This window comes from Momordica charantia (assembly GCF_013281855.1).
Source record: "Momordica charantia cultivar OHB3-1 chromosome 9 unlocalized genomic scaffold, Mcharantia_2.0 BLBB01000009.1, whole genome shotgun sequence".
Lineage (NCBI taxonomy): Eukaryota > Viridiplantae > Streptophyta > Magnoliopsida > Cucurbitales > Cucurbitaceae > Momordica > Momordica charantia.
The window spans coordinates 6,618,730-6,640,848 of record NW_028275167.1 but is presented as its reverse complement, the minus strand read 5'-3'; the positions used below and the strand labels follow the sequence as shown (position 1 = coordinate 6,640,848).

The 22,119-nt window shown below is 28.3% G+C and overlaps 1 protein-coding gene across 1 annotated transcript; it reads right to left on the bottom strand.

Annotated features, from left to right (window-relative positions):
- Positions 1 to 15,651: 15,651 nt before the first annotated feature.
- Positions 15,652 to 18,474, bottom strand: CYCP1;1 (cyclin p1;1). Its single transcript, XM_022294597.2, has 3 exons — positions 18,066 to 18,474; positions 16,213 to 16,620; positions 15,652 to 16,134 (listed from the first exon to the last, which is right to left on the bottom strand). The coding sequence occupies exons 2-3, from the start codon at positions 16,611 to 16,613 to the stop codon at positions 15,879 to 15,881; spliced, it is 657 nt and encodes a 218-aa protein (XP_022150289.1). The 5' UTR covers positions 16,614 to 16,620; positions 18,066 to 18,474; the 3' UTR covers positions 15,652 to 15,878.
- Between the last annotated feature and the right edge of the window lie 3,645 nt (positions 18,475 to 22,119).

The following is a 22,119-nucleotide window of genomic DNA, read 5'->3' as shown; positions in this document are numbered from 1 at the left end:
TGTAATTTAATATTTAAATTCTTTAATGAAATAATTACGTATATTAAAATATATTTTTATATAATTTAGTTAAAAAAAAAACCTCATGTTTTAATAGATAATTTTCCTTTTAATCGTAAGTTGGAGCCGGCACCCTCTTGTTTTGGACTTGAAAAAGAAACACTTGATTGAGAAATATAACGAATATATGTTAAATATTAATTAAAGGCAATTTTGGAAAATAAAATTTGAAATTACTCAATTTTTTTTAAAATAATTTGTTTCATTAGTCTTCTTAAAAACATTAGTTTTTCTTTCAATAACAAAGAAAATTTAACTAAGCTAGAGATTAGTGCTTTTACTCAATTAAAAGTTCGTAATCAATACCAAATAGATTTAATTTCTTTTATTTATTTGCAATCCAAATCAAATTTCAGATTTTACAAAATTAGATAAATAAACAAAATTTAGACAAAAAAAAAAACATATAAAATTAAGGTAAGATAATCCATATTCCCATAATTAAGGGTCTCACTTAGAGACATATCAATAATATCATACAATTAAAAAAAATTAATAGTTCCATTTTTGTGAAAATTATGGAAAAAAAAAAAGGAATAAGAAGGAGAGAGAGGAAGCAAGATTTGATTTTCAATTCAATCATGGCCGTTATTCTCTCTCTTGTCAATTTAATATTGCCTTTTATATCTTTTAAACAATATCATTGATATTAATTTTAGATCTATTCCAACATTATTTATAACTTTCATTCCAAAAAAAACAATTTTACAGCTCTCCTTATATTATTTCATCACTTTTATAAAATTATAATTTCCTTCACATATCCTATTTATTAATTTGAATGGTCCCTACTAAATGAATGGTATTAAACATAGCAGAAAATCAACGAGAGACTAATTTAGATTGACATGGCACCGATTTAGCCAATAATATTTTTATCAAAGACCGTGGAATTAAGCAAAAATTAAAGTTTTGAATCAAAATGGACAAATACATGAAAATAATTTCGTGTGACCTTAAATAATATTGAATTATTTACACTATTTTGCCACTAGTCTCTCTTGATTTGTTTTTCCCTCCTATTTTTAAAATTTTAATTAAAGAGATTTGGATGCATTGGAACAAGTTGGATAGATTCAAATTTCAAAACATACATAGTTGAGAGATGCAGCCATATGAACTTATCTTAAATTTATTGAAAAAAAGAATATTTCATTAATTTTTGGGTAAAGACAAGATTTTTAATTAAACATTAACAAATTAAATGTATCTTTCATGTGAGTCTCCATCACTGACCTTAATTTAATTATCCAACCTGGTTGATGTTGACACCCTTTTGCAAAATCCCTTATGACAAGAATCCTATGAACCTATATGTTTTATTCTTTGAAAAAAAAATAATTTTATTCGTCACAACTGACAATCTTTGATATTTCGAGTGTTATATCTATTTATTTTAGTACGATGGGTAAGAATCGGATAGAGATTTGAACTTACAATCTTAATTATTGGGTGATATGTTTTAACTCGTTCTACTAGTTCAAGTTGATATTTTAATATGTTGATAAAATTTTGGATTAACTTTTATTTAATTCTTATCCTTTTGTAAAACGATTACAGAAAATATTTATCAATCTATATAGATGTTGGGTTGTTTATTTATATTTTTACTGTTAAATTTATTTTGAAAATGATATTGACGAGATGAGAACTATAGGATAACGACTATCGTGTAGGCTTCTACAGCTTTGTTTCGTTATTATTATTATTATTATTTCTTGGCATAAATATGTTTACTAGGTCACATGCATGCATTTTACTTGAAAAGAGAACATGGGATTGAAAAGGAATAATATAATGTATTTTCCATATAAATATAAATAAGTACTTTTATATCCTTACAAAATATAGCCACATTGTCTTTTTTTCCATGAATGACACAATTGAGATTTGAGATTTTTTGACTTATTATTCAATTTGAATTTTGGTATGTTTAAAAATTTAAATTTTGAATACAACATTTTGTAACATATACCATTTCTATTATTCTATTTTTGTGATTTTTATGATTAAATATAATTTTGTTATTAATATTTCTAATTTCTCCTTTTAATCCAACACGTGGGGTGGGGATCGAACTTCACAACCTCTTGGTTGGAGATATATGCCAACTATCGCTAAACTATGCTCGTTTTAATGCTCGATTCATGAGGATTTTTCTAACTTAGTTTTAAAGAGATATAATCTCATGATTAATCACTTTTTTAACCATAAGAGGGAGGTCATCTAGAATCCGCTGGCTCCAGAATCGGTGTTTGAGGGGATATCTCAGCTCCTTGCCACTTTTGTATGGTCTCTTATGATAACGAAAGCTAGTTATGTTATATTATATATTATATTAAAGTTCAAAACTTAAATGAGCTTGAAAATCTAAGGTTAAAATTAAATCTGCAAAATTTTCCTTCAAAATACCATTCTTGCTAACAACTTCCACTTCCATTATTAAAAAGAAAAAGATTATTTTAAAATTTTCACATCATAATTCTCTTAACATTTACTTTGAAAGACTTATATTTAAAAAAAAATTAATACTTAAAAGAATTTAATTGAAACTCTTAAAGATAAAAAGACAAATTAGAGATATTAACGATAAAATTACATATTTAGTAAGTTTTTATCTACATAAACTATTAAAGTGACTTAAACATGATTATTATTAAACAACTTCTAAAATTTTCTTAATTGGGCAAAAGTATTTCCGAATATGCAATTAAAAAGCTAGATTCTGTGGTAGAGAAGCTCCAAAGTTTAATTTTGTAAATTAATAGAGCTTATGATAGGCCTTTTTTTGCCTATTTAAAATAATAGTTCATTAATGGCAGCAGGGTCAATAAGCCATATCTCAAATTTAGTAATATAAATTAGTACAAAGAAAGACAGAGAGAAAAGAGGAAGTAGAAATTAAATTGTTTGACATATTTGGCCCCTACACAATTCAATGATCTTTCCCTCTTGTTGGTTTAGAAGGACAGAGGAGGTTAGATAAGTCGAAAGATGGTTATCAGTTCAGTGAGGTAAAGTGACTTTACTTTTTCAGAATGAGAAAGGGTACAACCTCGTAACGAGGGACGTGATTGCATATAAGGATAATGAAATCATGCGTGAAGCTAGCAAGTGGAGTTCTGAACTAGCTGCTACTTGTGAAGTATGGGAAGAGAGAAAAAAAAATTATTTAATAAAATTTCACAAAATTTTCACGAAATAATTTAATTGAAAATTTTTAATACATTGGGGATAAAATTGGAAATTTTATTAAGTTAAAAGGACCAAATAAAAAATTACCAAAAGATTAAAGATCACAAGTGGGTAATAAATCTCTGTTATTTCATTAGTTTTTAATAATTTTAAAGGTGCCTCTCGTGATTTCATTAGAGCTAAATATTTCTAGTTAAATGAAAATTCTATTAAATAAAATTCAAATAATTAACCAAAGCGAACATAGTTCAGGGTAATTGACACATGTCTTCAACCAAGAAGTTGTGAGGTTCGATCCCCCACCCTACAGGTTGTACTCAAGAAAATTAAAATAATTAAGAGAAAAATTTCGTGTATGTGTATGTATGTATATGTATGCTAACTCGGATATATAGAAGCACCTCTAAATACTTTTAGAAGAAGCTAGCCCTACATTTAAAAACATTGCTTGATACGAGCTAAATATTATATTAGTTTATATTCGGACAATTATCATTTGCATAATCACTTAGTTGTACAAAAGAAAGAGATAAATCTTATTTGAATCGTGATACGTTGCTTTATTCTATTTAATGAAAAGATGTTTAATTAACGTATGTTAGCCTAGAAAAGCATGAAATTTATATAAATAAAAACTCAAGATTCTCATGAAAACATTAGAAGCAAGAATAATTGAGGGAAAAAAAAAAGCCAAATATGAGTTTTTATGATCCAAAAGTGTTATGCTTTTTCTCCAAAACAAGCATTGCATTAGGGATCATTACATTTCAATTTATTGATCCCTTACTTGAAGGAAAAAAAATCAATGATTAAATTGACCTAACAAATTAAAGATAACTTTAGAGTATAATTATGATGGAATTTTTATATGTATATGGTTCAAAGTTAATACCTTTGAGTATGCTCAAATGCAAGAACCTTCTCTTAATTAAATGAATCGATGTTTTAAAATTTTGGATCGTTGAAGTTTGATATTGGGTTAAATCTTGTTTTAACTCGCTGAACTTTGATCTTATTCCGTTTTAGTCTCTTAAACTTTCAAATATTATGTTTTTATCTATCTAACTTTCAAAAAAATATTTTGCTTTTAATCCTTTTAACTTTGGTTAGAAAAGTTATTTTATCTTTTACTTTTAAATTTCCATTAATTATGTAATACAATTATGAACCTGTTTTTAAGAACAATTAAAAAAAACAATTATAATTCTTTTTTTTTCTTTAATTTCAAGACTCAAACAAAATATTTAAAGGTAAAAAAAAAAATTATACCTCTAATTTGCTAAATATATGATGATACTTTGAGATCAAAGTTTTGATAGCTTAGGCTTAAGGTCTTTCTTCCTCCTTTTCATTTTGTCTTTAGCTTAAAAAGTAACTATAAATAACTATCAATAGACATATTTAATAATCATTTCAATAACTTCTTTATGCTTTGCTTGTAACCATTTAAAAAATTTTAGCTAGATATAGAAAACCAAATAAGTCTCTTTTGGATTTTTTTTTTCTTATTAACATTAGGATTTTTTTTATATATATATCTGTGATTGTTCGAACCAGCTTACGCGTACTTCGACGACTAATCTTATAAGACAATCGCTTGTCCCTACAATAATTGGTATTGAGAAACACATAGGAACCACTACTAATTCCTAAATTAGGTGGTCATCATGCATTAAGATTAGTTTTTACAAAAAGAAGTGTAAATTATTTGTATGAAACAAATTTATTTTTTTTAAATGTAATATTATAGATTTAAATAGAAAACCCCTGATTTTTTTTTTAATATGATATTTATTTTGAAGAAAAAGAGGACCTAGATTGACATTTCCAAGATGTTGGGAAAAAAAAGTATCTCCATATATTTGTTGTTTCAAGTTTGCATTTCATAATTAATTAATATTTTTATGATTTTTTTTTTTTGAGCTACGGTCTTCTTGTTGGGAATGATTTGTACTATTATTATTGTAATTGTGTTCACTTGGTATGTCTAAATAAATAATAATAATAATAATAATAAAATATGCTTTAAGAAACTTTTATACATATATATAAGAGTTGTAATCAGCATTATTAGTCATCTCATGGTGGCTAATGTTTATAATTATTTTGACCTTTAGATGCATGAAAGATTTAATTTGACTAAAAGATGGTGTTTTTTAAAATGAAAAAAAAAAGATATTTCTCTGACTTAAAAGATGGTGTGTATTTTATGAATAGTTATATTTTTTTTTTCTTTTTGAAATCAAAGAAATACTGTATTAATAAAAAAAACAAAACCACTGAGAATTACATGAGAGTAGTGGTGATTACGGACTACATTCAGAATCCACGAAGGGAAATATAAATGATCAGAAATGACATACTTTGCCAATTAAACAGCTTGCCTGTTCAAAGAACGAGAAATAGAAACAAAATTTCGACCACTAAACACCTTGTCCAAAATCTCAACATACTCAACCTGATTCAATGCTATAGAGGAGACTCCTCGATTAATAGAAAAATCTTGTCTTTTATGGCACTATTATCCATTATTGGAAAGAAAATGATTTCCTCCAAAGTTATCTTATTCTTTATCATGACAGGAAAGGAAGGAAAAGCCATAAAGACTACACATTAGGCAAATTTCCAAAATCAAGTTGGTCACGAATCTCAATACAATTAAGATTAGAAACCTCCCCAAATTCCAAAACTGTGTTCGAGTCGATCTTCGCTGCACCTCCATCATTGCCCACCTTTTGCTCCATATCATCCTTACCTCGACCATGGAAGTCTTTTGAACCAGGATTCAAAGAAGATGAAGAATCATCTCAAGAGATCGCATACGAGTGCTATTTCCAGTTTGATGCCTGAATAGACTCTTCGAAACATCCTGATAATGAAGCTACTGATTATACATAACATTGTTTCTTTTGATTTTATCAGCATCGCCAACATTCGACATGAAGTTTTCTAAAACCTAGCCACCGTCCGCCACCATATAAATCAATAGGGAAGAAGGATCCTCCCTGAAAATCTGCTCCAAAACAGCAAGAGAGATCTTAATAATATATCGAAACATGCAACTTACTCGGAAAAAAAAAACCACAGCAGAACTGGAACAAAACAAAGAGGAATATACTCTGAAAAACTCACTCGAAAGATTAAGAGCAAAAAAATGTACACCTTTCACGGAGATGAAAGGAGAAGAGGAGGTCAGGCCACTAGCCACTCCCTCTCCCCCAATTCACTTTCATCCAGCAAACGAGAGAGAATTTTTACTTCACTAACGGGATAGGTTTTTATGAATAGTTATATTGGTTTAGGAAGGATATGATAATTTTTTGTGAATGATATTTTTTATTTCTTTTATCTATATAGTCGTCATATTTTCATGAAGAGCCACCCCTTCATAAATAGTCATTATCTTTATTTTCTTTCTTTGCATGAATAGTCGTCTTTCTCTCTTCTTTTCCCATGTTACAAATGAATTTTTAAAACTTTAACTTATTATGATTATTTGAAATCAGAGAGCGAAGATAGAGAGTAGAGACTTTGACCTATCTCAATGTCATCTTCAATAAAAATTTAAATCCAACAAATAAATATATATTAGTCAAATGTTACTAAATAGCACAAGTGAAATGATTATAAAACATTATTGGAAAAAGATTAAAATGGTAATTTAAACCACTTTAAGAAAAGCTGATATCAGTCATACACACACGTGTGGCTCTCTCTCTCTCTCATAGTCATACACACGTGTTGCCCTCTCTCTCTCTCTCTTAGTGTATAACACTATGTATATATATATATATATATATAAAAAAAAAAAGATTATGTTAAGATCCTGTCTGGTTTTGTATTTTCCTGTGTCTCTTCTCTCTCTTCTTTTACTAACAAAATCATTTTATATACACACTCACGTGCTCGTGAGTAAGCTTTATATAAGGACTTAAATAATAAATTCATTTTCCACTTCAAATAAATTGGACCCTTTCTTATTAAATAAATATATGGGGTATAGATTTCAACCTAGTTCCGATTTTTAGATTAAAGATAATATGTCTTAATCAATTTAATTTTGTTTAGGTTGATTCAAATAGAGAGCACCTTCTATTCTAATACCATTTTAAGCATAACTAAATCACCAATAAAATTAAAAGTTTAAGTCGATGAGTTAGAGAAAATTTAATTATTTATAGGATATTGCTAACCAAATGTACCTAATAATTTTCCTCCACACGTGTGAGTTGAAATACTAAAACGAGACTCAATAATAAATCTAATTTTCATGTTTAAAATTTAATTCTAGCCTCTAACTTTAAAAAGACATATCTTTCGATTTCTTAACTTTTAAAAGATAATTATTTTAGTCATTGTTGTTATGTTCTCACCTACGTGTTTTAGTCGACGTACATGTTGTAATTAATGAACTTAACATACTTGTTTTAGTCAACCCACGTGGATTCAGTATACGCCCATATCAGCACATTAATACACCTATTCTCGGAATCAGTAAAGATTAAATATCACAAAGTGATTATTTCTTGAAAGCTCAAATAACATGGTTACTTTTTGAAAAGTTCAGAGACCAAGATAAGATCGAAACCATCTTTTCAACGTATTCGTAACACGCATGGTGCGGGCACACACGTGAGAAGTCACGTGCAAGCAAGAGAGGAGAAGATTGTGGAGCTCATCTCGTCTCTCTCTTCCTAGGCTTGAGAATGTTGGCATTTGCATGGTGGGGGGCTGATAAGGAACTGTCAGTGCGACACTCACAGTTATCACGGGATTCCACAGTGAAAAAGAGGAACACAAACCCACGTCTCTTTGTTCCTCTCTTCTCCCTTTTGTATTTTCCTTAAAAAAAAAAAATACGAACACCTTTTAAGCTGAAATAGGTCAAAATCTTCGTGTTTGGGGAGTAACGTGACAATACTTTAGCCAAGGGGAAAAAAGGGTAAAACAGCACGTTAAAATAATTATCTACTATTAAACTTAACCAGAGGTTATAATATAGGTGGACTACTCCTCCTGCCCCCATGAATATTAATATGATATCAGAGCTCAAAATCTCATACGAGCATCTAGTCCAAAAATATAAGGAATGACTTAACAAAGGTTTATAACATAAGTGAACTACTACTCTCATTGTTAATTGGTTCATCCATGAATATTGATGATACAGTATCAGAGCTTAACAAGCTCAAACGACCATCCTATCCAAAAATGGATTCGACTCAAGATTTGTGAACCCAAGAGAGGCACACGTCTATGAGAGCATGTTAAGAATCTCATCTTGAAAAGATAGATGACCTAACAAGAGTTTATAATATAGATGAGTTACTCCAATTGATTTTGAGATTGAACCTTATAGATATCAATAGAATAAAGAAAAAAAAATTATCATGTTCTTGAAAAGATAAATAGCGATCAAATTTTCAATGACCACTATCAAAAAGATATTGTTTGAATAATATTTATCGTCTACTAACTATTACAATCATAGGAGATTTTTTAGATGCTGGTAGAGAGATATCTCTATTGATGGATCAAGTGATAAAGTGTTATTCAAAATATTTTTTAAAAAAATTACAAAAGTGCTTTGACCCAAGTGTTTGATGAAGAAGAAAAAGTCAAAACCACCCTCAAATGCTTTATAAGAAAGTATAGCACTTATAAAGTGATTTGACTTAAAAGTGTGTTTGACCAAGAAATATTGATTTCAAAGCATTTTTAAGATTACAGATCCAAACATCAGAATCATTTGTTACTTAGTATTTATTTACTAGAGTGATAAATAATTTTACTTTAAAAAATTATTTAAAAAATATTCTCAAACGAGTTTTTAGTTACTAAGAATATTTCATTAGATTTTAAATTAAGAGTGTGTTATTATTTAATATAGTTCCTTAAGATTTGTTGCTTTAGGACTAAGATCATTCTAAACTTTATAATTTAATAACATTTTAGTGATTTTTTTAAAATTTTATTTTGCTTACGGATTGTACAATTGAGCCGACCATATTAACTTTGGCATGCAAAAACGTTAAAATCTCCAAGTACTCTTAAATAATTAATTAAAGTATAAAACTAACAAATGGGAACTATTTTTTTTGCTTTTCTATTTACTCTTTTTACTTCCCCAAACTCGAGAAGAGAAAAAAAAACGCGTAGCAAATAAATAAATGAAAATGGTACGACAATTTAATAAAGACGGCGTCGTTTCCAAAGTCCAAGGGTCGCACACGTGGCGTCCATGCAGGAAGCGGCAGATGCGCCCCACGTGTGCACGTTTTTATTAATGGGATCCGACGGCTGAGATTCGTTTTTGTTTTTTCTCCAACAAAATGAGACAACTGGCATTGGGTCAAACGCGCTTGCGAGAATCTAGAGAATTGTAAAGTTAAATTAAAAATAAAAAGTCTCCACTTTATTTCATTTCCCTATAAATCTAATTAATTAGCATTCATTAATAACACTAAGATTCCCAACAAAATCATGCTTCTATTTTCTTTTTTCTTTTACTTAAATGTTACTTAAATTCATTAAAAAAATAAAGATTATGTTAAAACATGGGCATTTATTTGCTTTATGTGTGCCTAAGTCAACGTAAAAAAAAGTTCAAAGGAAAAAAAATTAATGAAATCGACAATTTTAATTTGAGAAAGTTGTATACCTCAACTAATCAAATCCAGCAACGACATGACTTTACAACATTTGGTGTAATAAAACACATAGAAATTAATTTCTAAATTGAGTAGCCATTATAGAATTTGAACTCATTTCTTCTTACTTTATCCGGATTCCTTTGAATGAATGGGTCACCCATAATAGTTATATGTTAAATGTATATTATATGTATTATATATTCTTGAAGTGCTTGTAAGAACGTTTGCAACTAATGAAGAACAATTGTTATTTATAAGAAAATATAGAAATTGGAGTAACTGTCCACCGAGCGAAATGGAAGGTCGTTGATCAAATAAGGAATAATACTTTGAATCATACTACTATAATAAAATTACCATCAATCCAATATTTACAAAATTTGAAAAATGACCGGACAAGAAAAAATGATTTGATCGTCTTATTTTGATTTCTAAAATCAAGAGATTTGAACTTATACAACAGTCGAGAAGATTGTTAAGATAAAGATATGGAACTGATTGATTCGAGCCAACACCAATGTGACATGAATCTTGAATATTTAGAAACATGTCTTCGATATATCTATTTTTTCTACCAATTTAAAATTATATGGATTAAATAATATAAAATAAAATCTAAAGACTAAATGGTTATTTCAATGAAAGTACAGAGACTACAAGTATTTTTTAATCGAATGACTTATGGGATAAAATTGTATAAATTTAGGGTCAATTTTATAATTAGGAAGAAATATTAGCACGAGCAGGCAAGGGGGAACAACAGTGGTACCGTACTGGTAGTTGGTCGGAAAGAGCAGTAATCTGGTGGTGGCAGGTCCACAGTAAGGACGCAGTTCATCACGTGGCCACTTAACGCCAAATCCTCTGAGGTGGAAAACTAATTTAATATCAAAATTTTCTAAATTAATTATCATCTGATCTCATGAAACTTTTGTCTGTTTCTGCTTAATTTATTAACATTAAACTCTTTTAATTAAACAAATTGGATTTCGTTGACTAACTTGTTCTTACTTAACATGAAGCTTCATTATATTTGCTTTCATTAATTCGAAATTTGTTATACATATATTTAAATTTAGAAGGTTGTCTAGAAGAGAGGAAAATGTTACTGACCCTTGAATAATTGTTATTTAAATAGCAATATCAATCTTGGAAAAAGATACTATGTTTCTATACTTGATTCAATTAAATTCGATTTGAGTGAAGGAATGCATTTTACGTTCTGAAGAGATGACAGTCATTGATTATGATGATTTCATTCGATAATCGAGACAGCATGTGATCGAATCAAAATTAACTAAGAGTATATATCGGTAATTACGTAACTGTGAAGGAATGCTTCTCAATATTATGATGTATATGCGCAAATTAAAGTATGTGCTCTATTGTTAAGCCATGTTTCATCCCTCTATCTCGACTCGAGTGAGATCAAAGTCTTCCATAACAAGACCTTCTAGAATATATTGGCTTTTGACCCATTTCGTATCATCTCTCCTTATGCCTAGCAACTTCTATAATTGTTAACAACTTTTGTTCTATAAATTTAATATCACTTCTAAAGCCTCAAACATGAACTCTCAAAACTCTCACATATTTTGAGTATATTTTTAATCTCATTTATCTTCAAAATTTTTAACATGAGCATATCAGACTTATTTGATCGACATCGCATTAATTACTAGACCTATTTAGAAATGTAGTCAAAGTCCCACGTTGGACTAGATAAAGGAAAGATCATGAGTATATAAAGTGAATGATAATACATCTTTATTATTGCTATGAACTTAAGCATGCATCAAATAGATAATATCATAGATAATATCATAGCATTATAGGGATATGAAGGTGACGATTCTTACTAACAAAACCTTATCATCTTTCTTTTCTTTTGTGTTGCAAGTCCTCAAACAAAATAGCGAAATTTTACCTTCTTATTAGACTGGTAGAGCCAGAAGTTTTCACAAGCAATAACACATTTGAACATTATAACTTATATATATATATAATATTTTCAGTTTTGACAAAATTTTATAACATATTTTGTCTAGTTTGTAGTAGATTCTAATTTTCTTACAAGAAAATTTGTAAATTTATATGTGAAAAAGAAATGACAATCAAAATGAACCTTGGATTCTTTACATTTTGGGTACTTTCTCAATAATCAAATAAGACATTTTTCTTTTGGTATTTTATGAGAAATGGGGTTTGGGAGCTTTAGCCATTGAAACACAAGAAAACAACCAATAAAATAAAGTACAAAAACAAAAGCATTGCCAATATAAGACAACATCCTTTCTATCCTCAATAATTTAGAAATAAAAATAAAAAAATCCCTTCAACCAATTATTGAACATAAAAAAGTTAATTATTTAGATGTGTTATATTCCCCTTAAACGTATTGACAAATATACCAATGAAACATATCAATATCATTCAACATTTAAAAAATTAATTGATGGTTTAATAATATGCTTTTTTTCCCTATTTTGATCGCTCAATTTTTAAATGTCATGTTTTAGTCTCTCAACTATTAGATGTTTTGTTTTTAGTCTTTAAATTCGGCACAAATTTTTGTTTTAGTGATTGTTGTTACTTTTTATATTATTCAATATTTAATATAAATCTAAGTTTATTTTTTAAAATTTTATACCTAATCTACTATTAGATATTTATTCATTAAATATATGAATAAAATATACTTCTATATTAGGTTGCCATTAAATAATGTAAAAAAATCATACAAACGTGATAGTGATTTTCATAAGGTAAAGTTTTAGGGATAGAAGCAAAATATTTTAAAGTTTTAAAGATATAAATAGTACCAAAATAAAATTTGAATCCTATTTCATAAATAAATTTCATTCTGATTTTGTATCAAAACTAATCTTACTTTCTAAAATTCCATTATAATTATTTTAATAAAATTTCACAAATTCATTCAAAGAAAAATACTAAAAAAAAAAAGAACAAAAGATCATTCAAATATGTATTACATAATTTTTGTTCTAAAAAGCAACATTTTTTAGGACTAAAAAAAAGTACATTACAGAAAATGAAATTTAAAATCTATATTTGGAACTTTTTTTTTTTTAAATATGAAAAATATCTGAGGGAAAGGACACCAAAGAGATGCTGTACTAGGGCTACAGCCCAAACTTAAATGGGCCCAAACTTTTCAACTAAAAGCCCAGTGGACCTCACCGTTCCTATTACTAAAAACCTAATATCATGATTCAATCTATTGAGTTAACTCAATAGGTCAAAATTAGATCAGACTATAATTGACTCTTTTTGATCGATCTTAAATTAATTCATATAATAAATTATTTTTTAATTATTAAAAATTATTTTTTAAATGAAGATCTTAATTGAATTTTTTTTTTGTTTCATTTATTTGGTACAATTTTTATTTTTTATTTTCAGAAAGTTATCCGTGAATTTTATTATATTATTTTTATACAACTTAATTTATTTTATTCTTAAAGGAATAAATTGTATTACTATATTAACCTTTAAAAAATTAGATAAATGAGAATGATAATAAAAAATATATATCTCAATAATAATAATAATAATGTTAGATTATATTTGGTCTTTGGCTCAATTTAATGGGTCGATTCAAATACGATCTAAATCCATATCCAATCTAATTTATAGATGGGTTAGGCTAGTCAAACATTGACCTTGGATCGAGTTTGGATAAAGTTTGAGCTGACTTTTGTGCTTCAAGCCGATGATGAGGTTTTGAGTTCTATATTTACACATCTGTTATGAAAAATGGCTAAAATATTTCTTAATCCATAGAATGGCCATGTTTCAATGACTAAAGTTCCAAAATAGCTTATAGAAAACTAGCACTGGTATGAGTTGTGAGATTGTACCTTATGCCAAGCTCTCTCTTTAGGTTAATTCGGGTGGATCAACTGGTTCAAATTTGGATCGACCCAAATTTAGTCTAGTTGGATGATTTGACCCAGATGGTTTGACCTGAACAACTCGGCCCATATTATTTTATTAATTTCAGTTCATGAAAATTTGATTGGTAATCTCACCCTAACACGTTGAATTCTTCCAAGCATATGGGTTTTTCAGAATAATCACAATCGTAGATTCATCCTGCTTTAAATTCAAATACAAATTTAGACCGATCACTCCTCCCCAAATATATGGTTTCTAAATTTTCAAATCACAAATCCTAGATTTTATTTGCTTATGATTTTATTTATTATTAAATTCTATTTTCCCCTCCGCTTTATTTTCGGATTTTTTTTAACTAGTCAAAATAACTATTTTAATTTGGTCGATGTTGTAACCTTGTAATTTTAAAATCAAAATAATTTACCCAGCTAATAAAGTTTTCAAATTTCCTGAGCAAACTTCAAAAATTTTATTATAAAAAAAAAAGGTTAAATTACAACTTTGCTTATACATTTTTTAATTTAGAAAGATGTTAACAGATCTCTAAACTTTCCGGTCCCTAAATTAAGAAAAGCATCTAACAAGTCCCTAATTTAAAAATGTCTCATATTGATCTATTAAACGAAATAATAATAATAATAATATTATTATTATGATAAAATTCATAACCTATGTTAGATATAAAATTGAAAATTTAAGAATCCACGGGACATAATATTTAAAAATTATAGATATGTTGAGTATTAGACACTTTTTAAAATTTAGAACCGAAACATTTAATTTCACTTTAAAAAAAGTATATAGATTTTTCTATAAAAATATAATAGCTAGGGTTCATTTTTTAGAAAATTGAAAATCACTCAAATGAGAATGATTTTTCTTTTCTTTTTTTTCTCCTTCTCAATTACTATTGCTGAGCTTGTCAATTGAAATTAAAAAGAAACGATAACGAAGCATCCACTTTAAAATTGGAAATTATTCCTTTATATAATTGGAGAATGTCATTTCCTTGTAAAAACTTAATCAATTTTATTCGTTTTCCATATTTCATTTTCATTCCTATTAACTTCCCTCCGATCAATTTCCAATTTTTATCATGATTATTTGTTATTCTCGTAACAAAGTCGGAAATATATTACATTAATCAATTAAACTTGGGCGGTAAGAAATTCAGTTAAAATTACAAATAATTAAACAAGTTAAATTACAAATTTAGTCCATAAACTTAAAGATTTGTGTCGATAGTGTCTAAATTTTAAGAAGTGCTTAATAAGTCTCTTCATTATAATTTAGTGTGTTTAATAAATTCTTAAACATTTAATTATATTTTTGATAGGTCATACACTTTTAATTTTGTATTAATAAACCCCTAACCTAAAATAAGTTTTTAAACTTTTACAAACTTTAAATTTTTTCTAATAGATTCATTAATCTTTAAAATATCAAATATTTAATAGACCCATCAGACATAAATCTAAAAGGTTAAAAACTAAACTTGTAATTTAACCAATAAATAAAGATTAAAAGCTTTTTAGTTTAGTTAATGTCATTTACCAAACCAATTGGTTTGATTTGCACCCTTTAATCTTTAAGTGTAGCAAAACCTTATAAAGAGAAAAAAAAACCAAAATAGTGAGATTAAAAAAAACCCCTTATTTCGTTCATTGATTCTCACAGTGGTATAGTTTTATTTCTTTTTAATGCAGCATTTCTTTCATTTAAAAAAAAACGGTTATCAAAACATAGTTCAAATGATTAAGACATCTTATAGTTGAAATCTTCTTTTCTTACTTTTTAATATAATAGTTTGAGAAAAAACCCACTATTACTCACAAAAACTACCATTCAATTTATAACGATATAGATATATATTTCTCTAGTAGGAGTCTCAGCCTCACTTAAAAATAAGAAAAAGAATTCACAAGAATATAAAATCCATTGGAAATGATTTGCATCTTCTCAGCAATGCAAATTTCTAAATGAATCAAATTTTAGGCTATGTAGAAACGGTTGTAATTTGATTTTACATACAAAGTTTTTGGGGTAAAAGAATCATCTGGCTGTTGTTGAAGCACGTGAGTTCTCGTCTTTACTCGACCAGCTCTCCTTAATCCCGCAAGCTCGAATCGGGCGTTCGATCTGCCGTGTTTCCATTCCTTCTTTTTCCAGTTGATAACAGTATCGCCCGAATGTCTGTATACTTACCTGAAGTCTGAAGTCTATACTGAACAAAAACTTCATCTCGAGTCGGTTTAACTCCGCCGTGCTCACTCCCCCTACTCTTGCATAGTAGGCATTGTTGAAGAATCTGCAAAGCCAAGTTGCACAAATGTTAGCACTCGAGAAGTTTCACGAAAACGAATTGATGCAATGGATCAGTGCTTACGCATCATCGATGAACTTTGCAGCCAGCATTATACTTGTTATCAGCAGCCGATGGACGTTGAGGGAAGTCAATTGGATCTCCATGCACTTGAGGAATCGATCGACATAGATATTAGCAACGACAAAGCATGATGGGCTGCAGCCGAAGTACTTGAAGATGCGGTCGATATAACAACGAATACTCAAGGTGGGAGCTTGTAAACCATGAAACATTGTACGAGCATCTTTTACTTGTGTGGCCTCCATTAGCAACTCATTTCTTTGAACAGATCTTTCTAAGAGAGAAGAAAGAAGCAAGAGAACACGAGGATTTCTCCGAATTCCTTTCCGCAATGACTTAAGCCCCAGATTAACGTAAATATCCGAGCAAACGTCTTCGGTTTCAAGTTCTGAAGCTGCCATCTCCAAGCTGCATCATAGTAATATATTAAAATGTAAGAGAAGGATAAAACTTAGCTAAATTCAGTGATGGAAGTGAGCCAAAGACAAAAATCTGAGTTCGAAAACATGTTCAAAAGTTAAGAGCGGGGCGTTCGACATTCCTATTCTTCAATTTTCACTACATTAGTAAAATGAAACAACTGGGTCGTGACAGACTGCTTAAAGTTTTTGTCTAAATGTCTGTAGTGACCCCCTCATATCAGGAGCTGCCTGAAACATTTTGCCAAATCTTCTTCAACATTGGTATAAGTTTCTATGAATTCCCAACTGGAGAATGACCGAAAATTAGTCAAAGATCGGAATTAACTCGGTGTTAGGTGAAGTAAAAGTAAGAACAAGTTTTCAGGAATCACAGGAGAACCCTGCAGATTGAGGGATTTAAGTGGATGAACTTCTCTGTTCATCAAAATAGAATGAAAAGAAGATAGAAAGTAGTAAATTATAACCTTTCTTATTTTGCAAGAGTGTTGGAAACTCACTCCTCGGCACCCTACTAATTTCAAGAGGATCTTTTCCTTCTCAAATCCAACTCACACCTCCAAGAAACAACAAAGATTTTAAGTTGTTATGCTTTCAACCCCGAGACTTCGTCCACTCCAAACCAACTTCTCGATAGAACTAAAGTTTTAAGTCATTAAGTTCTCGACCTGGAGGCTTCGTCAACTCCAAACTAGCTCCCAGGATAACAAGAACTTTACGTGGTTAGGGGCCCGTTTGGAAACATTTTCATTTCTCATTTTCCGTTTCTTCTTTTTTAGTAACTATAGAACTTCATTTAGCAACTCTTGTTACATGTTTCTCGTTCTTTATTTTTTATTGAAAAAGAAAGAGAAATATGTATGTTAAGTAACTGTTCCTTGCCTCTTGTTCTTTCTTTTTTAGCAATATGTTTGATAATCATTTTCTATTTATGTTTCTAACAAACTGGAAACAAAAAATAATAAACGGTAAGTTACTAAACGGGTCCTAAGTTTCCCAACTTGGAAGTACTCGGTATCTCCAAGTATCCCAAGCTCTAATCCAGGACACCTTTGGGTAGATCCAATCTAAAATTCCATCTTCAAGAAGAAAAAGGCCCAGGAAACAAGATTATCTCCAGTGTTCTTTCCTCCTCAATGTTGAATCAGCTCAATTTTATGAAGTTAACAAGAACCATCTTACAACTCAAGCAAAACAACCCAAATCCAAGACAAAATCCTACTTTCACAGGCTTAGTTCTCAAAAAGGTCAAAAAACGAATTCAATTCAAGTCCAGATCTCATAAACAGAAACCTCAATCCATCCAATACTTCCATCAGAACCCCAAAAAATGGGGAAAACAGAGAGACCCAGAAGAGCAAATCAACAAATAAGAACAAAACAAGCAACATTAAAAGAAACCCATCAAAAGATTCAGAGAAAGAACAAACTTACAGCAGAGGTTTCTTGGAAGAGGTCCAAAACTGGGTGATGCCAATGGCCTCTTCTCCTCCTTCTTCTTCTATCAGCTAAATGAACCCACAAGGCAAAAGAGAAGGAGGGATTAATTTTTTGTTATGAAGCTTTGATTCTCCTCTCTCTCTCATCTTCCTTCTGGCTTCTTCCCCCCTTGATTTTCTGCTCAACTTTTGCTTTTAGAGAGGGATTGAAATTGGATTCTTCGGATTCTCCCTCTCTCTTCACATGGAAAGTTGAGAATTCTACACACAAGCCAACAAGAGGAACTTTTTTTTTTTTTTTTTAATTTCCTTTTCTCTGTAGAATTGAGAAGGAATGAAGAAAGAAAGAGAAAAAAAATGTAATAAGTTGCGGCAGTTGGTGTGGTGTGGTGGTCGCATTCAACCAAACATTGCCGCTATTTAACAAAGGGGTGGCCTCTCCCAAGGGGCTAAAGGCCAAAGTTTCTTCCTTTTTTTTCCCTACAATTTTTATATTTCAAGTTTCAATTCGTCTTGTGGGAGAAAGACCCCACTGACAACTTTTTCCACCTTCTTTTCTTAAAATTTGTTTTTTCCTTGTTGACCCGAGACGGAAGATGGAACTTGCCACTTTTTAGATATAGATATATGTCATATTTGTTATGAAAATGATAATTATATATTTCGATGAATTTATATTTTTATAGATAAATATCACTAATAATGACATGTTTATCTTTGAGGGATGAGAATCACATAATAGAAATGAATCTTTATTACGTGTTGACAAATTGTAGAAATGGAATTAAATGGTGTTACCCACCTCAAATTTGGTAATCACTAGCAATCTCATTTTTCACCTATCCTTTTATCAATTTCTTTCATTCTCATTTCATTACTTATTACATGGACCCAATATATTTATTGTAATTACTTTTCTACTTTTACAACATCTTTCTTGTATATTAATTACTCATAACTTTTTTAATTAATTATTTTATACTTTTAGTATTTTTTTTCTTTATACTATTAATAATTTTTCTTCAAATAAAAATTTATACCGTAATTGATGTGATTTTATTATAAAATATTTAGATTTTATATTTTACTTTGTTATTATTAATTCATATCAATAAATTTTTTAAAATATAATTCATTTATTAAATATTAGAATAATCAAATTTAATAAATTTGAGGATGGTTGTTTTAATAAAAAAATATTTTTAATGATGTAATTTTATTTTAATTATTAATATTAAATAAATTGTTATAATAAAAATATTTAGCATCAATAATATAAAATAAAATTTATTATTATTTCATATAAACAACCTTCATTTTGAGCCTTGTACTTCCAAAACGTTTATGGTACAGTAATTCTTCTATTTTTAAAAAAACGACCATTTTGATTATTCATTTTCATTTTTATCTCATGTCTTTCAATCACAATATTATCATGGCACTTTGCTAATAAAATTTCTTGAAATGTAGCCATAAAATTGTATTAAAAAGTTTTTATTGTATATAAAATTTATGTTTAAATTTTGCAAATAAAGTTAAAATGGTAGCTTTTAAAATATAGGACCAAAATAATGGACAGACATTTTGTAAGTACAGAGACTAAAATAAACAAAAGTTGAAAGTATAGAGATTAAAATGTACATTCTGAGAGTACATGAATCAAAATGAACTGAAGTAAAAAGATAAAAGAAATCAAAATAGTATTTAGACCTATTAATAATAATTTTTAATTGCAAGGTGAAAATGTTTTTAATGATTTTTTTAATGAATTTCTTGGATTTTATAATTTTTTTAAAATATCTAGACACAATCAATTTTTTTTTTATCAAAATAGTATTTAGTCCCTATGATTTAAGCTTAGGTATTTTAGCATGGTAGTTGGTTTGGGCAAATCATTACTCCCTTTTTTTCTTATTGTTCTATGAGAAGTTGGATATTCGAACCTCCGACCTCAAAGGAGGTAAGTTATACTCAGTTAAACTAAGCTCGTGTTAATGAATTTAAAATATTTTGTTGGTTGAATTTTGTGTGATTTAATTTAGATTTGAAGAGACGTTAATTTTACAATTTTTTTGGAGGGTAAAAATAGACTTACCATGTGAAGAGTTATGAAAGATCAATATGCTAAGATATTTGCCCAAGCGAGCATAGATCAGCAGTAATTGACATATACTCCCAACTATGAGGTTGTGAGTTCGATCTCCACCCCACATATTGTACTAAAAAAAAATACTGTCGAAGGTAGTGTCATGTTCTCACCTGATAGTCCGTCTAATTTTCAAGTGCAAACTTTCACTTTAAAATAGTTCTCATTGGCCAAAGAAATAGTGGTCAACTTCTCACATTAATAATTAATAAATGAACTAAATTTATAAAATTTTGCTAACTTAAACCACACAAATCTAAATCTCTTAGTCAAAAAAAAATTCAAGTCAATGTCTCCATTTCTACTTTTACTTTTATTTAATAAAAAATACTTCATTTTCTTTTTGCACATCATTAAAATTGGGTCTAAATTCTATTTTAATCCTAAACTTTAAAAAGTAACCCTTTTAGACGCGAAACTTTCACAATTCCGATACATGTTTTAATCCCAAGATTAAAAAAATTATTTTTTTTATTTTTAGATTATTTTTTACCAAAATATTTACTTCATACTTAATTTTAATTTCAATTTACGTAGTTCGAATACATTCTCATAATAACACGTTAGCATACATACTCAAAATCACGTTGTTAATTTGTTACAATTAAAGTCAAATTATGGACTGACTTATTTAAAAAAATTAGATACGAAAATAGATATTTTGAAAGTTTAAAGACTAAAATAAAACAAATCTGAAAGTTCAAAAATTAAAAAAGACATTTTAAGAAATTAGAGAGACAAGAACCAAAATAGATTTAGGGACCAAAATAGAGCTCATTCCTTAGAGTTACATATCAATTTTTAAGCATAGCTCAGCAGTAATTAGCATCTACTTCTCCTATTGAGCTCGAAGGTTTAAACTCATACTCATAATTTGTTGTACTAAAAAAAATCCTACTTATTAATAACTAAAAATATTAAAACTTTTATAAATAAAATATTAAAGCTTTTTCTTAACATTATAAAAATAAAGGTTTAAATACTATTTTAATTTTTCACTCGGTTTAATTTTGGTTCTTGTATTTTTAAAATAGACATTTTAGTCCATATACTTTTAACTTTTTTGTTCACCACAAAGTCAGTTTTGGTTTTTGTACTCTTAAAAAAGTGATATTTTTTTATCAATATTTACAAAATTTTAACACAAATTTTATACACAATGGAAGCTCTTTAATACAAATTATAACTGCATTTCAATAAATTCAACGAGGGAATTGTCATGATCCAAATAAATTAAATGACCTAAATGTTTACTTTTTTAAAAGTAAATAGAACAAAACAAAGGTTTAGAAAATAAATTGGCTAAAATAAAAAAAAAATAAAAATATAAAGATGAAATGGACTTTAAAAAATGGACTTTTTTTCATAGTAGGTCAAAATAGCATTTAGGTGGAATGATGTTGGCATGGTCAAGTAATGTTCAAAAATCAATTCTATTTTAAAATATAACGTCGACAATGATTCAAAAGTGATTATTGATTTAAGTAATTTTCAATCTATCATTTAGAAGGTGATTCTCCCAGTAATTTTTTACAAAGAAAATAAAAAATAAAAAATTAATAAAGTTAAACCTTGAATAAGAATTTGCACTTTTATAATTTAAGATAAAAAAATACTTTTATTATTTACTAAATTCTAATGTTGGAGGAAAAAAAATTCAGTCAAGGATATGACCAAAATATATACTTTAATAATTTAAGATAAAAAATGCACCAGTTGTTTGGATGAAATTGAAAATTTAGAATAAAATTTTGATATAAAAGTTCATAGTAAAAATTGAATTTGTTTCCAACTTGTAATTATTAAAATAATAATAATAATAATAATAATGTGATAGAATAATTGTTTGCAATCAAAGACTGCAATTATTGCAGCACCCACTAATTATTATTCTATTCTATGA